This window comes from Dipodomys merriami, unplaced genomic scaffold, assembly GCF_024711535.1.
Source record: "Dipodomys merriami isolate MVZ:Mamm:240054 unplaced genomic scaffold, mDipMer1.0.p SCAF_9, whole genome shotgun sequence".
NCBI classification, from domain to species: Eukaryota; Metazoa; Chordata; class Mammalia; order Rodentia; family Heteromyidae; genus Dipodomys; species Dipodomys merriami.
Genome location: NW_027206512.1, coordinates 14,474,683 through 14,500,152, shown reverse-complemented (window position 1 = coordinate 14,500,152; position 25,470 = coordinate 14,474,683). Strand labels below are relative to the sequence as shown.

The 25,470-nt window shown below is 40.6% G+C and overlaps 1 protein-coding gene across 2 annotated transcripts in view; it reads right to left on the bottom strand.

Moving 5' to 3' along the window:
- The window catches only part of Hpse (heparanase), a 52,994-nt gene that overhangs the window by 26,297 nt on the left and 1,227 nt on the right, over positions 1-25,470 (bottom strand). For both annotated transcript variants that reach the window (XM_070013156.1, XM_070013157.1), the window contains exons 2-9: positions 18,734-18,879; positions 15,886-16,011; positions 5,540-5,713; positions 4,198-4,366; positions 3,623-3,670; positions 2,784-2,877; positions 2,158-2,264; positions 238-352 (exon numbers count right to left, since the gene is read on the bottom strand). In XM_070013156.1, coding sequence (XP_069869257.1) covers positions 238-352; positions 2,158-2,264; positions 2,784-2,877; positions 3,623-3,670; positions 4,198-4,366; positions 5,540-5,713; positions 15,886-16,011; positions 18,734-18,879 — 979 coding nt within the window. The remainder of the gene's footprint in view (positions 1-237; positions 353-2,157; positions 2,265-2,783; positions 2,878-3,622; positions 3,671-4,197; positions 4,367-5,539; positions 5,714-15,885; positions 16,012-18,733; positions 18,880-25,470) is intronic.

Sequence of the window (25,470 nt, the reverse complement as noted above, 5' to 3'; positions counted from 1 at the left end):
AGGCTCCTAAGTAGCTAGGATTACAGATGTGAGCTACCAGTGCCTGGCTCAAATGGGCTATATTATGAAGGTTATCCCTGGCTATTTTTTTCTCTTAAAATACAAAAATGCTGATCTCTAAGGGCCCTTTTGACTTCCAAGATTGAGCTCTCTATAGGGAGGCATGACCTACCTGTAGGAGGGGTCCTTAGCTTCCTTTCAGCTAGTCACAGAAACAGAAAAAGAATGGTCACTTACAGGTAGTGGTTTGAAGTTTTCATCCACCAAGTGGTAGTTCCCAGCTCCAAAGAGCACCTGCCTCATCACCACCTCTATGCCCATTTGGCCTGACAGGCCCAATTTATCCAGCCACCTGTGACACAATGACACCAATTATTCAGATTTGAAAGCAACAATCACTCAGTTCTACTTATACATAAACGTGTTCATCTGTGTGGAAGGACTTGACAGGAAGTTAGGATTAATTATGAATAAGCCATCTAAATGAAATGGTGACCTGTGCACAAAGCCCCATGCCTCTACATCTTTCTACATTTTGGTAAAGTAAGAAGTTCTAGAAGACTCTTAATCTAGGAGTTCCTTTCAGGGCAACTATACAAAGCTAAGTAGACAAATCCTCACCCTCATAGACAATTCTTAATCCTCCAGTTTGCTCTCCCCATATCACCACCCCCACCCCCAACATACACGCTCTGTGTAAAAGAAGGTTGCAGTCAACAGAGTCAAAATGTGAACTAAATAGAACCACAATTAAATCATTTTCCCTTTTGCCTTCTCCCCTTGCTATGTCGATCAATGGTAAAACATCTATTCCTCATACCCCCATGAGCATAAAAGATTGCTGCTTTAGTCTAAATTTATGGCAATAAGAATGGCGGGGAGACAATGTGAAGAGGAGAGGAAAGAAGATAATCTCAACACAAATTGAGGAGAAAAATCTATGGATTAAAAGTACTAAGAAAATTGAGTACTGACTTAAGTAAACCAGTAGTTTAAAGCCATCAACTCAATGCAATCAAAGAGTAATGAGGTGATTTAGTAAATCTTTAACTTTATTGGTAAGCTGCTCTGGTGTGACCTAATCTACTTTAGGCTTCAAACTTCTTGGGAATCTATAATACAGCTACATACACAAGTATCCTCAGATCCAAAGCCTGCCCCTTCCTTCCTTCTTCTCTTCTTCCCTTCCTCCTTTCTTCTTTTCCTCCCTTCTTTCCTCCTTTTTTTTTTTTTTTTTTTTTTGCCGGTTGTGTGGCCTGAACTCTGGGCCTGGGCACTGTCCTTCAGCTCTTCAGCTCAAGGCTAGCGCTCTACCACTTGAGCCACAGTGCCACTTTTGGCTTTTTCTGCTTATGTGGTGCTGAGGAATCGAATCTAGTGCCTCATGCATGTAAGGCAAGCACTTTACCACTGAGCCACCTTCCCAGCCCTCTTCCTTCCTTCTTTCCTTTCTTCCTCCTTCCTTCTTTGCCGCCTCATTTACCAGGCCAGAGATCTCTAGCTAGAGATAGATCTCAAGCTAAAGAGCATAGATAGATCTCTTGCTAAAGGTATATCAATGTCCTTTTTCTCTATCTATCTATCTATCTATCTATCTATCTATCTATCTATCTATCTATCTATACCCATGTATGTATAACTATGAATTCCAAGCTAGCCTAGGAGATATATCTATATCTAGATAGACAGATTCGCAGGTAGGTAGGTAGGTAGGTAGACAGACAGACAGACAGACAGATATAGATAGATAGATAGATAGATAGATAGATAGATAGATAGATAGATAGATAGATAATGAGATAGAGATCCTAGGCTGGCCTGAAATTCTGCTTCTGCCTCTCAAGTACTGGGATTATAGGTGTACACCAACATGCCTGACTAACAATGAGCTCCTCAGAGGACAGAAAGCTGACTAATGCAGAGTAGGTGGCATTCTTAGAGGCCCCAACTAACAAACAAAAACTTCTTAAATATGTCTAAGAGGCTTTGGAACTTTATTTTCTGACAAAATCTGGCACCAAACTTTGGGCTCAGCCATCAAAACTGTCATTGATCTAGTTTTTGACACAAAGGGTAAGGTGAGTGTGTGGTCATGAGACTGACAAAGAAATGGAGAAGAGGGACATCTGAGCCCAGGGCCAGGCCCATGTGACTCACATGAAGCCAGCTGCAAAGGTGTTGGACAGCAGTGGTGCTCCACCCCCATATGCAGAGCTGGTTTCTCCTAACCAGACCTTCTTGCTGGGTCTGGTCTCCTCAACCACCTGTGGACCAGGAAAGTTGCCATGGTAACTGCAAACATGCTGACTGGCTGTGCTGGGGAAGACCCAAAGCATTCGAATCCACATGTTCCCATCTTCTACTGTTATGAACACTGTTCACTGTTATTTAGATCTTAGGCTAGTTGTGTTAAATCAAAATGCCAAGGCACAGAAGGAATATAAATAAATCTAACACCATGGTTTGTGACAGTTAATTCTACTGCAAGTCTAATGGAAGAACTTTAAATTTCTAATCAATATACATGGATAATATCCAATGCTGAGGAGAAAACCAAGGGAGCATAAGACAGTGCTTGTTCTTCAAAATTATATAATATACATGATATATTATATATGATATACATGTTTATATGATATTTATACTATATATGATATATAACTTAGAACTATTGTGTATATATATATATGTGTGTGTGTGTGTATATATATATATATATATAACATAGAACTAAACTATAAAATAAAGATCTTTTTACATGAAAAAATTTTGAAGATCATTACCTGGAAAATTTTTTGCACAGATAAAATAAAAGTATCCAGAACATCAGGGTTTATGAAATCTTCTTTGGTAGCAATGCGTCCATTCAGATAGTAGCTAAGTTATTCAGAAAAAAATAATCACGTTTAATTTCTGATTGTCAATCAATCACTAACTCTGTTCTCCTTCTTAACTTTCTTGCCCTTATTAGGAATAACAACAATAATAATAAAGGGCAGAAGTGCTACTAGGGAGGGACCAATGATAGAAGAGAGATATGGGAAAAGACAGTACTGCCCACATAACTAGAAGGCAATTCTCTGCCTTAAGAAGAGACAGCATGCCGAGTGCTGGTGGCTCATACCTGTGATCCTAGCCACTGTGGATTGTGGGGGGTTGAGGATTGTGGTTTGAAGCCAGCCTAGGCATAAAAGTCCATGAGATTCTTGTCTCCAATTAATCATCAAAAAGCTAGAAATGGAGGCATGGCTCAAGTGATACAGTGACAGTCTTGAGCAACAGAGCTAAAGGAGAGCTTGAGGATCTGAGTTCAAGCCCCAGTACTGGCACACACACGAAAATAAAAGGCATCCCTAAGTACAGACACTCCTGGCTCTTCAGCAAGCAGTCTTTATGTACTTTTACATTCCATAAGTTATATTGGCAGAGTACTTTGATCTTTATGGAAACTTCCCCATTACTTAAAATAACATTAAATTTTTATTCTGTTAATATTAAACTCTGAGCATAATGATGCTTGAGATACTACTCATTTCTTACTTGAACTATAAATCTAATAGTTAAGAGGAATAACTTTTTTAAAAGCTGGCAACAAGGCTTAAAGAACCAACAATATACTTACTGATGCCAAGTGACTGAATCAATCACTTCCCCACCAGCTTTCAGGAAACTAAAAAAAAAAAAATCCATTAATGCTATCATGCAATCTTCATAGTCAAGAACAACATTTATACAAGACTTTCCCCTAGAAATGGCTGATTATTGTGTTAAGATCACACAAACACACTAATCACAGATGCCCTCAGCCCCAGAATCCCTACTTTTCTGAGCCTGTGCTCTTTTTGTTAAACCACATAGTCAGGAAGCAATGTGTTTAATAATAGTGGACTGTTGGAGACGCTCCACCAGAGAAATATTTGTTTGTTAATTTATTTATTTATTCATTTATTTATGTGCTGGTACTGGGGCTTGAACTCAGGGAATTGTGCTCAGCTTTCTTGCTCATGACTGGTGCTCTATCACTTGGGCACCAGTCCAGCATTTTGCTAGTTACATAGACATGAAGTTTCTTAGACTGGCTTCAGACCTCAGTTCTCCAGGTCTCATCCTCCTGAGTAGCTAGGATTACAGAAGTAAGCCACCAGCACCTAGCCAGGAACATTCAAGACATGTGGTTCTGCATCCTCTAGCTCTTACCTCCTTAGCAACTTAACTGTCTTTCCCCGTGGCTGACCAACATCAGGACCATAAAGTTTCGCATTTTTGAAAGTGGACTTCCCTAGAAGTTTATGCAACTCAATAAAATCTTCTCCTAACTGTAATCCATCGATGAAAATACCAGACTTCTTCCAGAAACTGTTAGGTTCTGAAAGACAGCAATTCTCACACTCATCATGTACCTACACAATCTTAAAAAAGTATTATTTAAAAGCAAACAGGTTACAAACATTTTCCAAATTATAAAAACTTCGTCATCCAGTCAGGAAAAAATCCTCAATTACAAAAAAGATACTCCAGAAAAAACTGAGAATTTTAATTATGTACCTTGGTGTGAGGAGGGACATTTACCAAGGTGAAGTTAATAATGAGTATATTAAACCAGTGGATGGTTGGGAAATAGCCTATATCTAGTATTTAGTAACCTAATTTACTTTAAAAAAAAGAATATTCAGAACAAAAACATTTAATCATGGAATGCTCACAAGAATACTTGGAAGATGTTGTGTGTACTTATTAAATGACTGAATTTCATTTTCCCACTTTATATTCAGTTTTCTTGGCTGATATATAGAAGGGCAATTTAATATTTTGAATAAATGTGGCTTAATTCTTTGCAAAATAGGTGTGAAGAGGAAGACCCCCAGGAGCTTGAGCCGGGTGAGATTCTAGACTGGAAACTTTCTGCTAGCTTGAGCTAGGTTGACATGGGGTGGTTGAGTTAACTGACAACTTGAGAAAGAAAGAGGAAGTGAGGAGTAAAATCAAATTAATTACTCCAGCTTTGCTGAGCCCAGTCTGCCAAACATAATGGGCTTAAGAGACTGAAAATCTCAAGGGAACCTGGGAGCTAGGGAAGTTGCTGGCTCCAGTAGTTTTTCTCATCTCAAAAACTAACATAAACTGGGCCTGGAGGCACACACCTGTAATTTCAGCTATTGAAAAGCTTGAACAGGAGGAAAGCAAGTTCAATGCCAGCGAGGAAAACTTAGAAACCCTGCCTCAAAATAAACATTTTTAAAGTGGGAAGGGCCTGATGCAATAATAACAATAATCATGAGAATAACAATAAATAAGCTGGAATTAGCAACAGCTTCTAGGCATATAAGGGTGTTTTACCATATACCATGCCAAGAGTTTCATTGCTGAGAACATGGAAGAATTATTTACTAATATTTTAAGTCACAATATGTCAATGAAAACTCTTATTTGGTTCAATTAATATGTATCTTATACATATTTTTAGAACAATATCATAAATAGGAGTAAACATGCCAATGGGGAATCCCCTTATTAGTGAAATGTTCCCAGGAGTGCTTACCATTGCCCAGTTCCCAGGAAATGTTGTATCCCTTGGATGAGCAATAGTCCAGAAGCAGCTTAGCATTCGAGCTGTTCCAATGCATATCTGCATTCCTCAGTAAAGCATTTAGCCCAAAAATCAAGTCCAATCCAGAGCAATTTGCAAAAGCATACAACATGTCCACTGAGCTCCCTAGAAGAGAAATGTAACACTCCGCGCTCAGGTCTGCACTACACTGAAGAACACCTCAGCCTTGCTTTTAAGATGGCTTACCATTTCTTTTGTTAAATCAAAGCAATTCTAGCCCAAGTAAGTGACTGTCTGTATGTCTAAGTGATGACAAAATTGGATAAACAAAATTGAAACATTTTTTACCTCATTTGCTTTAGCTGTTGGAAGCTCCTTGCTAAGCACAAGAAAATCAAGTCTGGGACTCTGGTTTTACTCAGGTGACTGAAGGTAAATCAGGACACCACAGTTGATGGCTCAGTGTTCAATATTCAAAGCAGATGGTCATTAATTAGCATATATCCTACCTTTTGTAATCTAAATAACTCTACTCACTCAATTATAAAATACAAAGGTAACTCAAATTATATTTAATAAGACTTTTTTTAAATTCCCGTGTAATGTGTTAAAATAAATACAATCTTACATTTAAACACTGGCCTAGGGCTATAGGCCTGTGGTTTTTAAACTACTGCCAGGGTATCCTAGGGCGCCACAGTGAATTTTTGGTCATTCTTGTAGGGTTAGCAAATAAACACACAAGATAGTAAGCCAGTGCAATGGCTCGTGCCTGCAGCTCTAGCTACTCAGGAGGCTCAGATCTGAGGATCATGGTTTGAAGGTAGCCTAGGCAGGAAAGTCTGTGAGACTCTTATCTCCCAATTAACCACTTAAAAACTGGAAGTGGAGCTCTGGTTCAAAGTTGTACAGCACTAGCTTTGAGCAAAAAAAGTACAGGGACAATGCTCAAGCACTGTGTGTGTGTGTGTCACAGTGTGTGTGTGTGTGTGTGTGTGTGTGTGTGTGTGTAGTGTAGTGTACATATAATGTGTATATGTATGTGTATATAGTATTTGACACAAGAGCATTCTTTTTTGAATATTATCTGTAAGTAGTTATACAAAGGAGTTGCCATTCAACAAAGCAGCTTATGAATATAATACGTCTTGACAGGACAGCATTCTTACTAGTTGAGAATACTGCATACTTAAAGAAGTTGTCATTCATCTGACATCTAACAGGGCCATCCTACTCATTGGGCATATTACGGCCTTTTAAGTTTGCCAGGGGAAAACATCCACATCTGTTGAGCTTGATAAGACTATTACTATTAATTTGTTTAAACCTAATGTTTTAATAATCAAGCTTCAGATATTTCTTTTAATCCAAGTATTCTGTGAAAAATAAAATTACTAGCTGGGTGCTGGTAGCTTACACCTGCAATCCTAGCTACTCAGGAGGTTGAGGTCTGAGGAGCAGTTGGAAGCCAGCTGGAACAGGAAAATCCATGGGACTCAAATTAACTACTAAAAAGCTGTAAATAGAGCAGTGCCTCAAGGAGTATAGCATGAGCCTTGAGTGAAAAAGCAAAGGGACAGCGCCCAAGCTCTGAGAACAGGCCCCATCATTGTCACAAAACAGACGAACAAATAAATTACAGTGACACTAAGTACGATACAAGTTTGGGAACTCCTGTACCCAGATTTCGAATCATTAGCTGGTCTGTGATCACAGTGGCAACAACAGAATTTTAAGTGTGGTGTTTAAATCTTGGGCTGGGAATGTGGCTTAGTGGTAGAGTGCTTGCCTAGCATGCATGAAGCCCTGGGTTTGATTCCTCAGTACCACATAAACAGAAAAGGCCTGAAGTGGCACTGTGACTCAAGTGATAAAGTGCTAGCCTTGAGCAAATGAAGCTCAGGGACAGTGCTTAGGCCCTGAGTTCAAGCACCAGGACTGGAAAAATAAATAAATAAATAAATAACGATTAAATCACTAATCTTATGCATAGTAAGTCTTTATGATTTTCATGTGTATTTCAGAGTCATTTGTGAAACTGAAATTCACTCCCAAATGCTTCTAGGTACAAAATAAACCCCAAACTGTACTGATCTGGAAAGCTTGCTCCAGTTTTGTTTCTAACTTTGGCCTAAATCCCTGGGAGGATTGCAGCAGTGAAGGGCGGATTCAGTACAGGCAACAGAACCTGCTGAAGGGGCACCACCCAACAAGCTGCTTCAGGTGTTGTATGTGACTTTTGCTGTGTCACTTCCACAGAGCTGTGGCCAATCATCAGGAGTGACACACATCAGGGTCTGAGAAGCTTGCAACTCCCTTGGGTCTTAGAGCCACAATTTAGAACAACATAGCCTTGGGAGGTATCTGAGCCTACGGCAACCCCCCACTTGTGAGTAAACAGATTCCCAGCAAGGCAAGGGCTTAAACTAAGGCCACAGCCTTCTGATCAGAGTGTTATCAGCAGAGCCTATGATAAAGTGGTAATTCAGCTACCTAGTTACACAGTGTCATAAGCTTAAACACTACAAAATCATGCAGAAGCTTCCTGGATCAGGAAGTTCTCACGTGAGCCCTAGAGCTCCAGCTCACCCAACTATAAGCTACCACCTTAGCCCTACAGGGCCTTAGCAATGGATGAAATGTTGAAGGAGCACAAGCACTTATCTATCCCAGAAAACCAAGGTGGAAAGGACACAAGGAAAAACCAGTTGTACGTCATGAAAACCCTTCCAGATACGATATACTAGCCTCTTGGAAAGATGGTGGCATTTTCAGAAAGCCTAGAATGCTTGCATATTAGACAATATAGACAATCCCACCTCCGTTATTCCTCTATTTTTTATTCTTCCAAATGCACTGGAACTTATGTACCTTGAAATTCTATTACCCATACTCTATAACATAATTTAAACAGTAACATCTCGAAGAATAAAAACTAAGTATTTCTGAGTTCAAACCAACTTTTTAAAATATTTAACATATTACCCAAAAAAGTTTCAATTTGACAAGTCATATTATGAGTATAAGGCCTCTTAATCAAAGCCACCTCTTCCAACGTTCTCCCCCATCTTTCCCAAACTCTACTTTTTTTTTTTAAGATAAGGTCTCTAAGTTTTACCTGGACTGACTTTGAACCATTATCCCCTATCTCTGCCTCCTAAGAAGCTGAGATTGTAGCTGTGCACCAAGTTACCCAGAAGTTGACTCTACTCTTAAAAATAAAAATAAGCCTTGTTTGAATGGCTCACACCTACTATCCTCGCTACTCAGGAGGCTGAGATGTAAGGATTGCCATTCGAAGCCAGCCTGGGCAGGACAATCTGTGAGACTCTCATCTCCAATTAACCAGCAAAAAGCCAGAAGTGGACATGTGGCTCAAGTTGGTAGAGTGCCAGCCTTGAGCAAAAAGTTAAGGGACAGCACCCAAGGCCTAGTTTCAATCTCCAGCACTGGCACAAAATAAAATAAAACTAAGAAGAAAACCTACCCAACCTACGTTTTCCTCCAAGTAGGAGAAACTAAGGAAACTCACAGCTATCCTATTCTAAATTATTTTCTGAACGCTCACCAGGAAAGATCCGTGGCATGAAAATAACCCAGATAACAATTTATAAAATAGGAGAGACTCCTTCGCTAGGAGAGGCTCTTGTATCCAGAAGGACTGAGTGTTGGGGAGGAGTGATAAGAAAGAGGTAGAAGAAAGGAAAGCATGGCATTAGCTTATTAGATATAATTATAGTTTAATAAGGGAACACACTATTGTCCACGGTGACATCCAGAATGACACCTGTAATTTTACTTTGTTTCCTGCCCAAACAGGTTTATGGTGTGAGTATGTTCTCAGGACAACTGGTTTTGTCATCTTCTACTCAAGTAGAACATAACACCCAACAGAACTTGGCGTTAGAAAACTTGCCTGTATCTTCCAGGACGCTGTGTGAAGGCAGACAAGCCACTAACCAAGCACTGAACACATTCTTGCTATAGAAGACTATCTGTCTGTCTCTCTTTCTCACTCTCTTTTCCACTGAATGATACTCCCCAAGACACAGCCATCCCTACCTTAGCCACAGATCAGAACTACGAGGGAAGCACTTACTAACTTCTTAAACATTTGTCATCTATAATGACTAAGTACTCAGGTTGAACATGGTAGATTTCTAACTATGTTTCCTTTTCAGACAGATTGAAACTGAGAACTTCAAAAACAAGAGATCAAATGTTTCCCAATATAAAGAAAACATCTGTATTTGTTATACACTGTAGCATTGCCAGTGGAGTGACTGGAGTTATATAATCACCCAGGAGCACTGTTGGCAAAGGAAGAGAGTTCCCTGCTATAGGAACTAGGAAGGTCTAAGTAACAGAGGCCAGTAAAATTGTTGGAAACCTACTATACTGGTAACAACAAGATCATATAAGGTAGAAACTGAAGATAAACTAGTAAAATGTTGACTATGACTCCATCCCCATCAGGAATCCATTGATTATCTAATATTAGATGATCTTCTCCTAACAAATTATTACAAATAAAAACTTACTACTGTAGATCTCTCATACTTCTTGTCATTTCTGCATTTTTACTTTATTTACTTTTTGTGGTACTTGGTTTAAACTCAAGACTTCATGCTTGCTAGGTGATACTCTACTGTTTTGAGACATGCTTCCCGTCCTGCTTTTTCTGGTTATATTTGAGATAGGTTCTTGTTTTTTTTTTCCCCAGGGCAGCCTGGACCATGATCCTCCTATTTATGTTTTTGCACAGCTGAAATTAAGCCACACACCTGAGTACCAGCTATTGTTGGTCTTGAATCACATACTCCCAATCTCAATCTCCTAAGTATCTTTTTTCTCTTTTTTCTTTCTTTCTTTCTTGCTTGCTTTCTTTCTTTTTCTATTTTTCCTTTTATTTATTTATTTTTTTTTGCTTGTCATGGGGATTGAACTCAAGGCCTGGACACTGTCTCTGAGCTCCTGTGGCTCAAAGCTCAAAGTTCTCTACCACCTGAGCCACAGTGCCGCTTCGGGCTTTTTTCTGTGTATGTGGTACTGAGGAATCAAACCCAGGGCTTCATGCATGCTAGGCAAGCACTCTACCATTGAGCCACATTCCCAGACCAAGTATCTCAAATTATAAGAGTGAGTCACTGGTGACAACCCTCTGTTATTTTTTAATGGGATCTGAGGTGGTCATGCATTATGTCAAATTTAATTCAACAAGAAATCAAGTTTATTAAAATGTCAGAATCATTTCCTCTTCACTTAAGAACTCCAAAATATATGAAACTATGTTAACCATGAACATGTAATCTATTCTCTAATTCCTTATGCACCACTTTTTTGTAAGTTATAAAAATATGCAAAAACTAAAAATCTGTGGCTCAGTGGCAGAATGCTAGCTTTAAGCAAAAAAGCTTGGGGACAGTGCCCAGGCTAGAAGAAAGGCTAATGATCACCTGAACCTTCAGCAAGTCATCATTTTTAAAAATATTTTCCTGTGGGAGGGCTTTCTGAGATGTTGATGGCTGTGGACCAATCAGGATATGGTTGGGAGACTATGGTAATTTCTTAAAATAAAACAATAAAGCTGATTTCATCAATTGACTCTTCCATTGGAGACAGATTTCTCTGTAGCATGCAATGCTGTTTGACAGCACTTTACCCAGAAAGGAGCCTCTTCCATAATTGGAATGTATCCTCTGAACCCCTGAGGCTGTTTTATCAACTAAGTTTATGTAATAGTCTAAATTTATCCCTGTCATGTCAATAGTCATTACAGCATCTTCACTAAGAGTAGATTCCATTCAAGAAATCACTTTCTTTGCTCTTCCATAGACACAATTCTTCATCCATTTATGTTTTATCGTATAACCACAGCATTCAGTCACCTCTGCTTCTATTTCTGCTTCTCTTGCTATTTCTACCACATCTTCATTTATTTCTTTCACTGAAGTCTTAATTCCCTCCATGTATTCCATGACAGTTGGAGTCAACTTCTTCTAAATTCTTATGCTATCTTGATATTTTAGGGGTTGAGGAGACAGTACTGAGATTTGAATTCAAGTTTGCTGGTTAGCTGGCAATCTACCACTTGGGTCACACCTCCAGCCCTGCTTTCTGCAGGTTAACTTTTACATGAAGTATAGTGGACTTTTCTGTCCAAGCTGGCCTTGAACTGCCATTCTTCAAATCTCAGCCTCCTAGGCAGCTAGGATTACTAGGAACCACAGGTGCCCAACTTATTGTTGATGCCCTCCCATTGGTCAAGAATATTGTTAACAGTACTTAGAATGAATCCTAGGTTAGCAGGCCCCCAAACTACATTATCTCGTTATGCATTTGCATCAGAGCCTCTTGGGTGACCAGATATGTTGTCAATAAGCAACAATATTTTGAAAGAATTTTGTTTTCGAACCTTTCAAGAGTGGACGTGCTGTCATCCAGACTTAGTTGTTCTGCTTACAAAATGGACAGAATAGATCTAGTGTGATTCTCGAGGACTGGCTGAACATTGGTTTCAACTTAAAAGTTAACAGCTGCATTAATCCCTAACAAGAGAACTTCTGAAAGCAGTCACTGTCGTTCCCTCTTCAGCTATGGATGTCTTAGAAGTTCATTTTTTTTTCCAATATAAGGTTGTTCTGTCTACATTGAAAAGCTGTTGTTTAGTGTAGCTGCCTTTCTCAATTTTTGAGGTAGATTATCTGGAAATTTGCCACAGCCTCTCCATCAGCATGTGCATTATTTGGCACTTTTAGTCTTTCTATAGAAATGTTTTTCCTTAAACTTCAGTTACCTCTGCAAACTTTTCTCCTCTCCCTTCCCTTCCTCTTCCCTCTCTCTCTTTTGCGGGTGTGGGGAGCTTGAACTCAGGGCCCAGGCACTGTCCCTCAGCTTTTTCACCTACTACTGACACTCTATCACTTGAGCTACAATTCCACTTCTGGCTTTTTTTTAATGGTTAATTGGAGATGAGTCTCACAGAATTTCTTGCCTAGGCTGGCTTTGAACTGTGATCCTCAGATCTCAGTCTCCTGTGCCACTAGAATTATAGGAATGAGCATGGTGCTTGGTTTAGGCTTCAAACTTTCCTTCTGCAGCTTTCTCTCCAGTCTCAGCCTTCTCCTTATCAGCAATAAAACTGTTTTGCTTTTTTCTTTTTAATTAGATATGTGTTCACTGGCATAGAATTTTCAATTTCCTTCAATAAGTTTTTTTTTGTATTCAGAACTTGGCTATTTGATGCAAGAGGTCTGGTTTTCCATCAGTTCCAGCTTTTTGTAAGTCTTCCTAACAATGTCTTTTATGTTGTTGGTTGTGGGGCTTGAACTCAGGGGCTGGGTGATGTCCCTGTGTCTCTTTGTACTCAAGGCTAGCAGTGCTCTACCATTTGAGCCACAGCACCACTTCTAGCTTTTTCTGTTTATATGGTACTGAGGAATCAAACTCAGGGCTTCGTGTATGCTAGGCAAGTACTCTACCACTAAGCCACATTCCAGTCCAACTACTTCCAGTTTTTGAGTAGTTTATTGGAGATAAGAGTTTCACGGGGACTTTTCTGCCTGGGCCAGCCTCAAACTACAATCCTCTGATATTAGCCTCCAGAGTAGCTAGGATTACAGGCATGAGGCACCTACATCTGGTTCACTAAGCTAGATCATTCTTAGCTTTTGGTTTAAAATGAGAAATGTATCAGGCTCCTTTTAAAGGCTCATATCTGTAGTCCTAGATACACAGAAAGCTAAGATCTGAGGATCACGGTTGAAAGCCAGCCCAGGCAGACAAATTCAAGAGATTCTTATCACCAATTAGCCAGCAAAAATACCAGATGGGGAGGTATGTCTCAAATGGTACAGTATCTAAGTGAGTGAGGCCCTGAGTTCAAACCCTTCTACTGGCACAAAGAAAACAGAAAACAGAAATAAAATCAGAGATTGTGGCTCTTCTTTGCACTTGAATATTTAGAGGTCACTGTAAAGTCACTCATCAGCCTAATTTTAATACTCTTCACTTTTAGGGAAGAAGGGAGTCTATGAAGAAGAAGAGAGATGGGAATAGAGGCTGGTGGAGTAGTCAGAATATTTATTAGGTTTGCTATATTTTATTTATTTATTTACTTACTTACTTATATATTGCCTGTCCTTGGTCTTGAATTCATGGCCTGGTCTCTGTCCCTAAACCTCTTTGTGCTCAAGGCTAGTACTCTACCACTTGGGCCACAGTGCCATTTCCAGCTCTTTCTGCTTATGTAGTACTGAGGAATCGAACCCAAGGCTTCATGCATGCTAGGCAAGTAGTCTATCACTAAGCCACATTCCCAGTCCCCAAGTTTGCTATGGTTTATAGTTTAATAGTTCCCCCAATATAATAGTAACATCAAAGATCACAGATTACCACAACTGGTAGAATAATGAAAGAGTTGATGTATTTTAAGAATCACCAAACTGTAACAGGACATTGGTAGCTCATTCACAGCTATAATCTTACTCAGGAGGTTGAGATCTGAGAATTATGGCTTAAAGCCAACTGTCAAATATATTTAAAAGATCCTTATCTCCAATTAACCAGAAAAAAAGCCAGAGGTAGAGGTATGTATGGCTCAAATGGTAGAGTGCAGGCCTTGAGTGAAAAAGTCAAGCAATAGTGCAAGGTCCTGAGTTCAAGTCCTAGTACCAGAACACACACACACACACACACACACACACACACACACACACACACACAACCAAAATGCAACACTAGTACACACTGTTGGAAAAATGGTGCTGGAAAACTTGTTTGATGCAGAGTTGCAATAAACCTTTAATTTGGAAAAATTGCTGATACCTGTGGAGTTCAGTTAAGCAAGACATGATAAAGTATGCTTATACTATAGTTAGGTACTGGTGGCTCACACCTATAATCCTAGCTACTTGGAGATTGAGTTCTTAGGATTGCAGTTCAAAGCCAGCCTAAGCAGGAATGTCCATGAGATTCTGATCTTTAGTTAGCCACCAAATAGCTGGAAGTGGAGCTGTGGTTCTAGTGATAGAGAGTGCCAACTGTAAGCAGCAAAGTTAAGGGACAAGACCCCACCCTGAGATCAAACCCCGTACTAGACACACACACACACACACACACACACACACACACACACACACACACACACACACACACACACACACACACACACACATACACACACACCCTAAATAAGCCAAGTCAAGATAATGTCTTTTCTACCATATGATCAAACCCCGTACTAGAACACACACACACACACACACACACACACACACACACACACACACACACACACACACACACACACACACACACACACACACACACACCCTAAATAAGCCAAGTCAAGATAATGTCTTTTCTACCATATGAAAGTAGACAGTTTCAGAGTATCTGAGCAAGCATTCCCTTAACAGGGACCCTGAGCAATGTCATAAAACATCAGCATTTAAAGAAAAATGTAATTCAAAGTTCTAGAATGCTTGTTTCATTTGCATTAAAGCCCTGTAGGACATGTCATTCTGTTTGGAAGACTGGAAATCTTTCGGTGAGTGGAAATAAATGTCTTGGTTGAGTGAATACTGGTAAAAACCAAAAGTGCCTGGTGGCCAAGATCTGAATATTCACAGGTCATTGCAAGGTTATGAACTGGCCTAATTTCTACCTCCTAATTGTCTGGTATGACTTAGGTTGCTCTGACCAAGGCTGTTTGTCAACTTATAGTATGACTCGCTCTTATCTGAAATGCTTAGGATCAGATGCATTTCAGATTTCAGAGTTCTTTAAACTTTGGTATATTTACACAGACATTACCAACTAAACATCCCTAATCTGATGAACACATAATTGGATTTGGTAGGATTTCAAATCTGGGATTTTCTGAGTTACTTCTGGGAGGGGATGGACAAAGAACAAATGACTTTTTACATGAGGAATATCTTCCTGCTTGACTCTCTAGTCCTTGAGAGTAGTAAAGGCCAGCACTCATTTATAATTGATTGATGGCTGCAGCTTACTCTGAAAGTAAGAGGCCAAGTTCTAGAAGATGTTTATTCTGAAACTACTAGGCAAAGTTAGAAAACATGGAAAAATCTAGAAGATCTGTGCTCAAGATTTCCGAGTTACTCTTCTTTTTACCATGCTGGTTATTGAACCCAGGGCCTACACCTGTGTGCTCTACCACTGAGCTGTACCTAGGCCTCTCCTAGCACCCCTATGAACTCCTGACAATATTGCATTGGAGAGTTTTGTACAACTGCCTCAAGGTACACTCCAAATGTAGCTGACCCAAGGTTCTTTGTGACTGGAAGATCTGTGGCAGCCCCATTCCTTACTTGAGTAGGTGCTGTTCTTGAACTCTTTCTGGTACTGTTCTCTGAGCAGCCTCTGCTCCTGGAAGGGCCACTCTAACTGTAGCCTTTTCTCCACCTCATAGGGGAGGGATCCAGATTTACAAATATCTGCAAGTGGAAAAGAGAAGTGAAAACATTTCTACAGCAAGGAAGCTGAAATCCTGTACACATATTTACTTAACGCATTTACTTAGTTACTATGTGGTCAAAGCAGAATAAGTAAGCTTCTGATTATTAAGTATGAGGTCAGAGAAAGATTTATTCTGTTCCATGTGCTAAGCTTGGCTAACCACTCACCCCAAAAATCAAAGGGCAGGTCGTTTTTTTCCCTAAGAAATATTGGCCATATACCAGATGTGGGATATCAGACATGACTTTCATTAATTTTTAAATTTGATTGTAAAGGTGATGTACAGAGGGGTTACAGTTACATAAGGAAATGAGTACATTTCTTGTTGAACAGTATTACTCTCTTCCTCGTTTTCTCCCGTTTCCCTCCCCATGATTTTCATTTATGTAGTAATTCAGAAGAAAGAAACAGTTCAGCTCTTTTATGGTCTATTTTCAAAATACAGCTGGGTCAGGTGGTACCTTCCTATAATCCCAGCACTTGGGAGGATAAAACAGGAAGATTGTGTGTTCAAGACCTAATTTGGCTATTTAGCAAACAAAACAACATCCCCAAATGCCAACATGGGTGTGATAGATCATATCTGCCTTGTGGTGATTTTCTTTCACTGAAATGAGGATCAGGCAAGAATCTTCTTCCTCTCCTCCTCCTTCTCCTCCTCCTTCTCTTCCATCTCCATCTCCTTCTCCTCCTCTTCTCCTCTCCTCTCTTTTTATTAATTTTTATGGTACTGGGGTTCGAACTCAGGACTGCTGTATCACTAGAACCATGCCTTTAGCCCTTTTTGCTTGCTATCTTTCTTTCCTTAAATTCAAAATATTTTTATTAATGCACATTAGTGGTACAATGGGGGATTCATTGCGGGTCTTCCCATATATGGATATGAGGTACCTAGAACAATCTCACCCCCTCTATACTTTCCCTAGTTAAAACAACTTTTCTCCTTTCCTAAAACAATTTCAAGAGGCTCTGTTTTCATACATGCAAACTACTTGTACCATGCTCATCCTCAGTCATCTCCCATTTTACCCCAATTCCCTACTACTCATACGATTTAATGATTTTTTTTATAAACAGGGTCTTGCATTTGTGTCAGGTGAGCCCAGACTGTAATCCTCCAGTTTCTGTTTTCTGCATCACTGGGATGATAGGATAGCACTGAGCAAAGCTTTTTTTTTAATTGGTTGAGATGAAGTTTCATGAACTTATTGCCTGGTCTGACCTTGAACCTTGTTCAAGGTTTTCTTCCTGCAGGTCTTCACTTCCTGAATAGGTAGGCTTAAGCCACCACACTTAGCTAGCTTTTCTGTATTTAAATTTAGTAGTATCCAGGATTGAGGGACCATAGAATGTGCACTTAGAAAACCCCACCACTATCCTGTCAGGAAGTATGCATTTCCTTATCACAAGGCAGCAGGGCATCCAGGCCCTGGCTGCCAAAGCCAGCTGACTGGCCAATGACTTCCTTCCTGGGAAACAGTGCCCTATGAGGCAAGTGCCTCTTCCATCCCTGTGCTAACAAAGGATGTTTCAGAGGAGCTGGGCTAATCCCAGTGTCCCTCCCCCCCCACCTTCCACCCCCCACCGGGATAATGAATAAAAATGTGGAAAGGACCATTTCCTGTTGGAACTCAAGAGACATTTTGAAGTATACAATGAGTGAGGAAATGCCAAGTGGTAATGAACTATTCCAAGTATTATTCAAAGAGAACCCTCTTGCCTGTTTCCAAATTTCCTAATTACTACTCTGCTAATTCCAGCCCAACATCTGAGTAGCTGCTGTACTTTCTAACGGAAGGAAAGAAATAAAAAGAAAATATATAATAGAGGAAATAACTCCTACAATTAATATGCATATTATATAATTATCATTTTAGGTCAACAATGTTATGATGTATTTAATAATTGTCTGGATATTGATTTAACTATTTAATGTCTGTTAACACTCCTGAAGTCTTAGGACAAATACTCTTGACACCAAAAAACAGGTTTCTCAGAGGAAGTTCAGAGACTTTTCTTTGGTGGTAAGGGAATTTGAATTTGGGACCTAAGAATTTGAACTCAGGCCTTTGCAGTTGGGCCAACTTGAGCCCTATTCCCAGCCCCCCATAGACTTCAAATATCAGAATCATCTGACAAGCGTGCTAAAGTCAGAATGTAGGGTGAGTCTAGGGACCGAAATATTCCAACTTCCCTCAGGTGATAAACATAATGAGTAAAGTCTCAGAAACATCAGCCAGTAAATCAGGTCTTGAATTCAATTCTTAGAAGCAGAGTGGATCTCTACAGCCTTCCTTAGATCTTTCTTCCAGAATAAATATCTTTCAACCTATTGCTGGCCCAATATCTGATTACTGGTTCCAAATACTACTGCCAGCTAGAAAAACTCCCTTCAGTTAGATATCTACCCACACGCTCCTTCCTGGCATCTCGGTCCTTCAGCACTAACCTCTGTTGTATTTATTTATAACTCCATTTCTACCAAACATTCTTTTCTGTGAAGTCTCACAGTCATAAAAAAAAATCAATAAGGAAACCTGCCCACAGTTTCTTCTTTTTGTTTGGTCTTCTCCACAAGTCAGCTTAAGGGTTGGGGGAGGGAGGAAGTAATCCTTTATCTCTGATTAATTGTGTGCGTGAACTATAACATTTAAGATTGACATGAGTAACTAAAAAAATATCATCTTTAAAAAGTTTTACCCTGGTTGACTTGAGACTTCCAGTAACTTCTCTCTTCAAAGGTTGGTTCTTTCTTAGGATCAAAAATGAGAAAGTCTGTTTTGGTGCCACCAAATCTCAAGTATGCAGGAGACAAACCTCTGGCCAAAGTGCGAAGCTTTGGAGAACTGTTTGGAAGACATGATAGAATGTACCACTATTATTGATTTTCAGTTTTTTGAAACAAGGTTTTATCTTATAGCTCAGACTGGTCTTGAAATGACAATCTCTCTCAAGGGATATGATTACAGGCGTGCACCGCCTCTCTTAAGTAAATGTATCTCTTAACTTTTAGTTGTTATCTTGCTTAGAAGGGATGGGAAAACATGTGGAAAAAAATTGGTTTGGTAAATAATTCTATGTGGAGAAGGAGTTAAGTGTTAGACTTAGGAAGTACCTTAGAAGATAGTAACATCACTTACTGAAATGAAGAACAGGTGATGCACTGCAGATAAGGATGGAGGAGGAGAAGGAATTAAACATTGTAGAGTGTGAGATGCTAATAGTACACCAAAGATGATGTCTCCACCCAGCCCTTAGCCCTGTGTGTGTGGAACTCAGATGACACAGCTAGACTAGGTGATCCTGAGTATAAAGTGAGTAAGTCACCCACAGGTCCTAAGTCCTTGCCCCAAAGCAGACATGAGGAACTTCCTCAGAGAGTCACTCAGACCCATCCTGTTCCTTGCTTTTGGCTGGCCGGCACTCTGGTCCTTGGCATCTCACTTACGTTTGATGATAGAGGACAGTTGTTTAGATTTGTATAGCTAGTCACTGTAAGCAAGAGATTGATGTTCCTCAAGAAAAGGGAATCACACATGGAAAAATTACTATAGCATTGAAAGATGGCCTGGGTCAGGTACCTGAGGACCACAGCCTGGTGCTAGAGATATAGATTATCACCTCCAGTAGCTCCATCACCTCCAGTGGCTCCATCACTTCTGAATCTCCTGGTTTATTTCCTACAGAGAGAGCATTCACCCCTCTCTGAAGTCAGCTTCCTTTATCTGTTCCAGCCATTACCACCCTTGATGTAGCCTTCACGAGATCCAAATCTTGTATGACTTACAGGACACTCTCCATTACTTCAGACAAATGCCTGGCATACAGATCGTCTGTAATAAATACTTGTTAAGTGAATGATTAGGGAGGCCAGCTTGATAAAAGGGCAAGTGGAGGTCAGACAAGAATTGTTTTCTGAACAAAATCAAATTAAGACCTCATGCTATGGTTGCTGCTGCATAAAAGCAATCATGTGTTTCAAAGTTTTGGTATTAAGGATCTTTTTGTTTGTGTCTTTTGCAGTGGAATATTTTTGTGTTGTGAGACTACAATATTGATGTCCTCTGACAAAAGCCAGATTTAATACAGCTGTAAAACTTTCCATAAAAACAAAATTGACCAAAGGCAGTATTTCAATCAGACACAGAAAAAAGAAAAGGGGAAAATACCTACAGCCGCAAAAGAATGCATAATAGCAGCTGCAGCAAAAACCATTTCCAGTTTGTTAGAGAAAAAAAGTAATAATAATCTGCAGGTGTTTTCATGTTTTGTGTGTGAAAGTAAGTTGCTTATCTATGGCACAAAAGGCAAGGGTGGTGTATTAATTTGGGTAAACATGAAGTAATGTTATTTCCATTTGGGGGACATCCTGTAGATTTCAAAGGAAGAAAATATGGTTAGACTATGGGTTGGAGTTTAAATAACAATGTGATAGAAGCTTGGGGTTATTAGAACAGGAGAGACTTGGGTGATAAATCCACAAACCCAAATCAGATACAGAATAAGTGGGGAGGGGACGAGGCCATGCAGCAAAGAGCCTTAGGACAAGAGTTGTGATAAGAACTTGCTTCTCCCATGAAATGAAGGAGCTGCTAGGGCAAGTTGTACTCCAAGAATGGGAGGACTGAATTTAAATTTTCAGATATCAGAAGGTTAGTTGTGATCAAGAGAGTTGGGGGTCAAGGAGGGAGGGTGCAGACAAATATTTAAAAATGGTATCAGGTAACTTGAAGACATGAGTAGTTAGGGAAGGTGGGGGAGAGCAATGAAAAGGGTGATTTATTATTTATTAATTGAAACCTTTTGGACCACTACTTAAAGATAAAGAAAAGGAGAGAGAGAGAAAGAGAGGAGAGAGAATGAGGAGATATTTATGTCCTTAGCTGACTAAGATGGAGTAAAGCATGTGCTGATGAACCACTTCCCAGGAAGAAGGCCCTGAATTTTAGTGTTTTCCAGTTTCCCTGGTGTAAATATTCCTAACATCTCTTTTCATGACCCTCGCATGATGTTGCTGGACAGATTAAGAAGAAATTCACACACAACTCATGATCTGGTCCAAGCTAGCTCCATCACAACATACTACAGATGACCAAATAATGTGGGGATGAAGAACTGGAGATGGTGACCAACTGTATTCAAATGTCCAGAAGGCGTGCTGGGAAACAGAGAAAGGAATGGAGTGGAAGAAAGTGTAGCTTGTAGCCAAAAGTTCCATAAGAGCAGGGACATCTTAGAGAAGGACTTAGTTAAATTGAGGGGGCGGAGGAATATTCTGCGAGGGGGGCAGAGCAGGGCTATCAAGCCAAAGGCTCCAGGGAGTACAGTGGAAAGGAGGGAAGCGATTACTGAGCACTTAATAAAGGAGGGGGCAACACCCCTCAAGGGTCAAACTTGTGAGTGTTCTGTTCTGTTTCTCTTCAGCCATGGTTATTTCTGCCAGAAGTAGGCATGTGGAAGACGTGTGAGTCTTTCCACCATCAGTTATCAAATTGTATGTTTAGGACAAGGGCATGGCTCAAGTGGTAGAGTGTGCCTGCCTGAAGGCGCTGAGCTCAAATCCTAGTAGCAACAACAAACAAAACACATGCCCTTAATATGAATAAAATAAGGGCTTTTCCAAATGTACAAAGTGGAGGTGTGGCTCAGGTGGCAGAATAGCCAGCCTTAAGGGCAAAAGCTAAGCAAGAGTGTTGGACAGGACTTGAATTCAAGTCTCTCTCTCTTTCACACACACACACACACACACACACACACACACACACACACACACACACACACACACACATATATTCATTTGCAAAATATGAAAAGTAACTGTCACTGAAGATGTGGGAATCTAATTATTGGAAGCTATTATTAATAATTATTTTTCATGCTGGCCAAAAGAAATGAACTTTGCTGAAAAAAAGCAAGCAAATTCCTGGGAAAAGCAAGCACAACTATATTATTAATACTGATCATTTCAAGATCATTTTTGCTCTGTGTGTGTGTGTGTGTCTGAGAGAGAGAGAGAGAGAGAGAGAGAGAGAGAGAGAGAGAGAGAGAGAGAGAGAGAGAAAGAGAGAGAGAAAGAGTGCACCCCAGTACTAGAACTTGAACTCAAGATCTGGGCACTTTCCTTTAGATATTTTGCTCAAGGTTAACACTCTACCATGAGCTAGCTCTACTTCTGGCTTTTTGATAGCTAATTGGAGTCAAGAGTCTCATGGATTTGTCTACTTGGGCTGGCTTTGAATGGTGATCCTCAGATCTCAGTCTCCTGAATAGCTAGGATTACAGGCATGAACCATTGATGTCTGGCTCTTTTTTTGCCCTTTAGTACTTACAATGTCTCTATCTACTCTCAATGTGTTGTTCTACCTCGTGTGGGTAAATTATGGTTGTGTGTGTGTGCCTTAACTCAAGCAAAGAGCTGCACACTAACAAGGTGACCACAGACTATGTGAGAAGTAATCAATCTGAACTGAGCATCCCAAACACCAGATTCTGGAGGCAAGGTTTGAGAAATAGAAATTTTTTTTTGCCGGTGGTGGGGCCTGAAGTCTGGGCCTGAATGCTGTCCCTGTGATCTTCAGCTCAAGGCTAGCACTCTACCACTTGAGCCACAGCACCACTTCTGGCTTTTTCTGTTTATGTGGTGCTGAGGAATCAAACCCAGGGCCTCATGCATGCAAGGCAATCACTCTTACCACTGAGCCACCTTCCCAGCCAGGCAAATAGAAGCTTTAAATATCTCATTAAAGCTTTTATGATGATTACAAAATGAAATGATATTTTGGGTAAATGGAGTTAAATAAAGTATTTTAAGTATCATCCATTTTGTTTTACCTTTTTTATGTAAATATGTGGCCTCTAGGACATTCAAGTGCCTTGCATATAAGTCTCATATCTTATTTCTTCTTTATGTCATATTTCTAGGACTTGGGCCTCTTTGGTGTTCTGAATAAAGCCAGCTAAAGATGTATTTTGACTGGTTTATTAAGTCCGTCTGGGAAGAGAAATTTAAAAGATGCTCTTTCCAGGGGCTGGCAAGTTGGCTCAGTGGTAGAGTGCTTGCCTCACATGCATGAGGCTCTGGGTTCGATTCCTCAGCACCACATAAGCAGAAAAAAAGCTGGAAGTGGCACTGTGACTCAAGTGGTAAGGTGCTAGCCTTGAGTTGAAGAGCTGAGGGACAGCGCTCAGGCTGAGTTCAGCCCCCACGACAGACAAAAAAAAAATGCTCTTTCCAGCTCTAGAATGTTCTATCAATGGCATTTAAGTTTTGTGCACCTATGTTCTCTGGTTGCAAACATGTGATAAATCTGTTTGACATTCTGAGAAGCCTGAGCCAGGCTCTGATTACATTTGCTTTAGCTTCCTTTGACTTATTGTATAGGTTTGGGCTATGTTTTCCTGCCTCGAACGAATGATTCTCTTCATTATATCAGTCTCTTAATTTGCTCCCCAACAATCTTTCTTAATATGCTTTTCACCATTTTCTTTAAAAAGTAAAAACCAGGGCTGGGAAGGTGGCTCAGTGGTAGAGTGCTTGTCTTGCATGCATGAAGCCCTGGATTCGATTCCTCAGCACCACATAAACAGAAAAAGCTGGAAGTGGCACTGTGTCTCAAGTGTTAGAGCACTAGCCTTGAGCTGAAGAGCTCAGGACAACACCCAGGCCCTGAGTTCAGGCCCCACGACAGACAAAAATAAATAAATACTAGTTTTCTTTTCTTTTTCATGTACAGTTTTCACTGTAATTAAAATTTGATCTGCTTCTGCTTGACCATGGCCAAATTATTTAATTGCACAGGTGCTTGGGTTTTTTCACTCTTGGGGGGGGGGGGGTGGACACATGATCTGGGGCTTGAACTTTGGGCCTAGGCACTGCCCCTGAGTTTTAGTTTGTTTTTTACTCAAGGCTAGCACTCTGCCACAGCTTGACTTCAGGCTTTTATAGTTGTAAACTGGAAATAAGAGTCTCGTGGACTTTCCTGCCTGGGCTGGCTTAGAACCTTTATCCTCAAATCTTAGCCTCCTGAGTAACTAGGATTACAGGCCTGAGGCATCAGAACCTGCCTAGTTTTCACTCTTAAAATGAGGATGACCATAGTAATTGCTTCATAGTGGCAGGGCCTAGAGGAATCACCAGCTGGAAGGAGCTTGTGATAGGATTGGCAATGGCAGGGCTTTAAGGTCCAGCTGTTTGTACCGTCCCAAACTCCAAAGCTCAGCAGCTCAGCCCTTACCATCCTGGCCCACACATCTCTACTTTTGAGGAACTGGGATAAAACTCCCATTTCACCCTTCTCTACTCTGGACAGACATTCATTTTAGTTAATATCATTGTCCAAGATGGCTGGGCTATGCTGAGAAGGACAATAACCACTCTGGGGACAGGGATCCTCAGACCCTAAGGAGAGAGTAAAGTCTGAACTCAGAAAAGGGTGCCAGCCTCTTCTACAGAAGGGACCAGAAGAGCCCAGAGGGGAGGAAACAGTATGTAAAAGAATGAATTGCTTTGTAAACCAGAGAACAAATGAACATCAGCAACAAAACAAAACAAAAAAGCCCAACCTCATCAAACTCCCGTGTATCTATCGCATTGCCACAGGCAAGGACAAATGACTGAAGCTCTACCGAAAGCTGTGAGGGAGGTATGGAGGAAGGGCAGTGTGTTCAGCATGGGGGTACTAGTTAATTGAGGTGAGCAGGACTGCTCCGTGAGCAGGTGACCCTGAAAGTCACACCACAGGGTTTCTCTTTGAGATGGGTCTTTCTAAGGAGCAATCTCCACTAGTCCTTGGGGTAGGGGGGTGAGGAGTAAGCCTCAGCCTGCTGATGCAGAGGACTTGAGGCCTCTGAGTTCTTCTTCACCCTTCTGGTTTTAGTGAGGTACTTCCCTTATGCCCCAGCCCTGCCCTGGGGTTCTCAGATCTGGAGGTTTGTGGTTCAACAAGTCACCAGTCTTCCCATCCCCCCAACCAGCTGAAGCCTGGAGTCAGCTTCTTAGGAAAGGCAAAAACAGGACTCCTCCCTACAAGGAAATTCTTTACAGCCACTGGCTGAAGACAAGAGAAAAGTGAGCTACTGTGGAAAGAAACAGAAAAGTGGCAAACACCATTTCCCAGGAAGAAAATCAGCACAAATATTCTAAGTAGAACATTTATCCAAGTATTTATTATCCCCTCATGTCCTCATAATGTGGCAAGTTCTAGGAAGCCTATTCCACCAGGGCTTGGAGTGGCCACGCAGCCTGTAAAAACCAACTCACCCAGCTTACCATCCTTAGGAGTCATGTCAGGGGGTCTGACTACCATAAAGCTACCTGTGAAATTGGCAAGGGAACTTGATGGTGTCCTGGCCTCTGACACTGGATAATGGCTTGGTACAGATGTGGGAGAGCAGTGGGACATGGGGATACAAATCAGTAATACCAGCACTCAGCACTG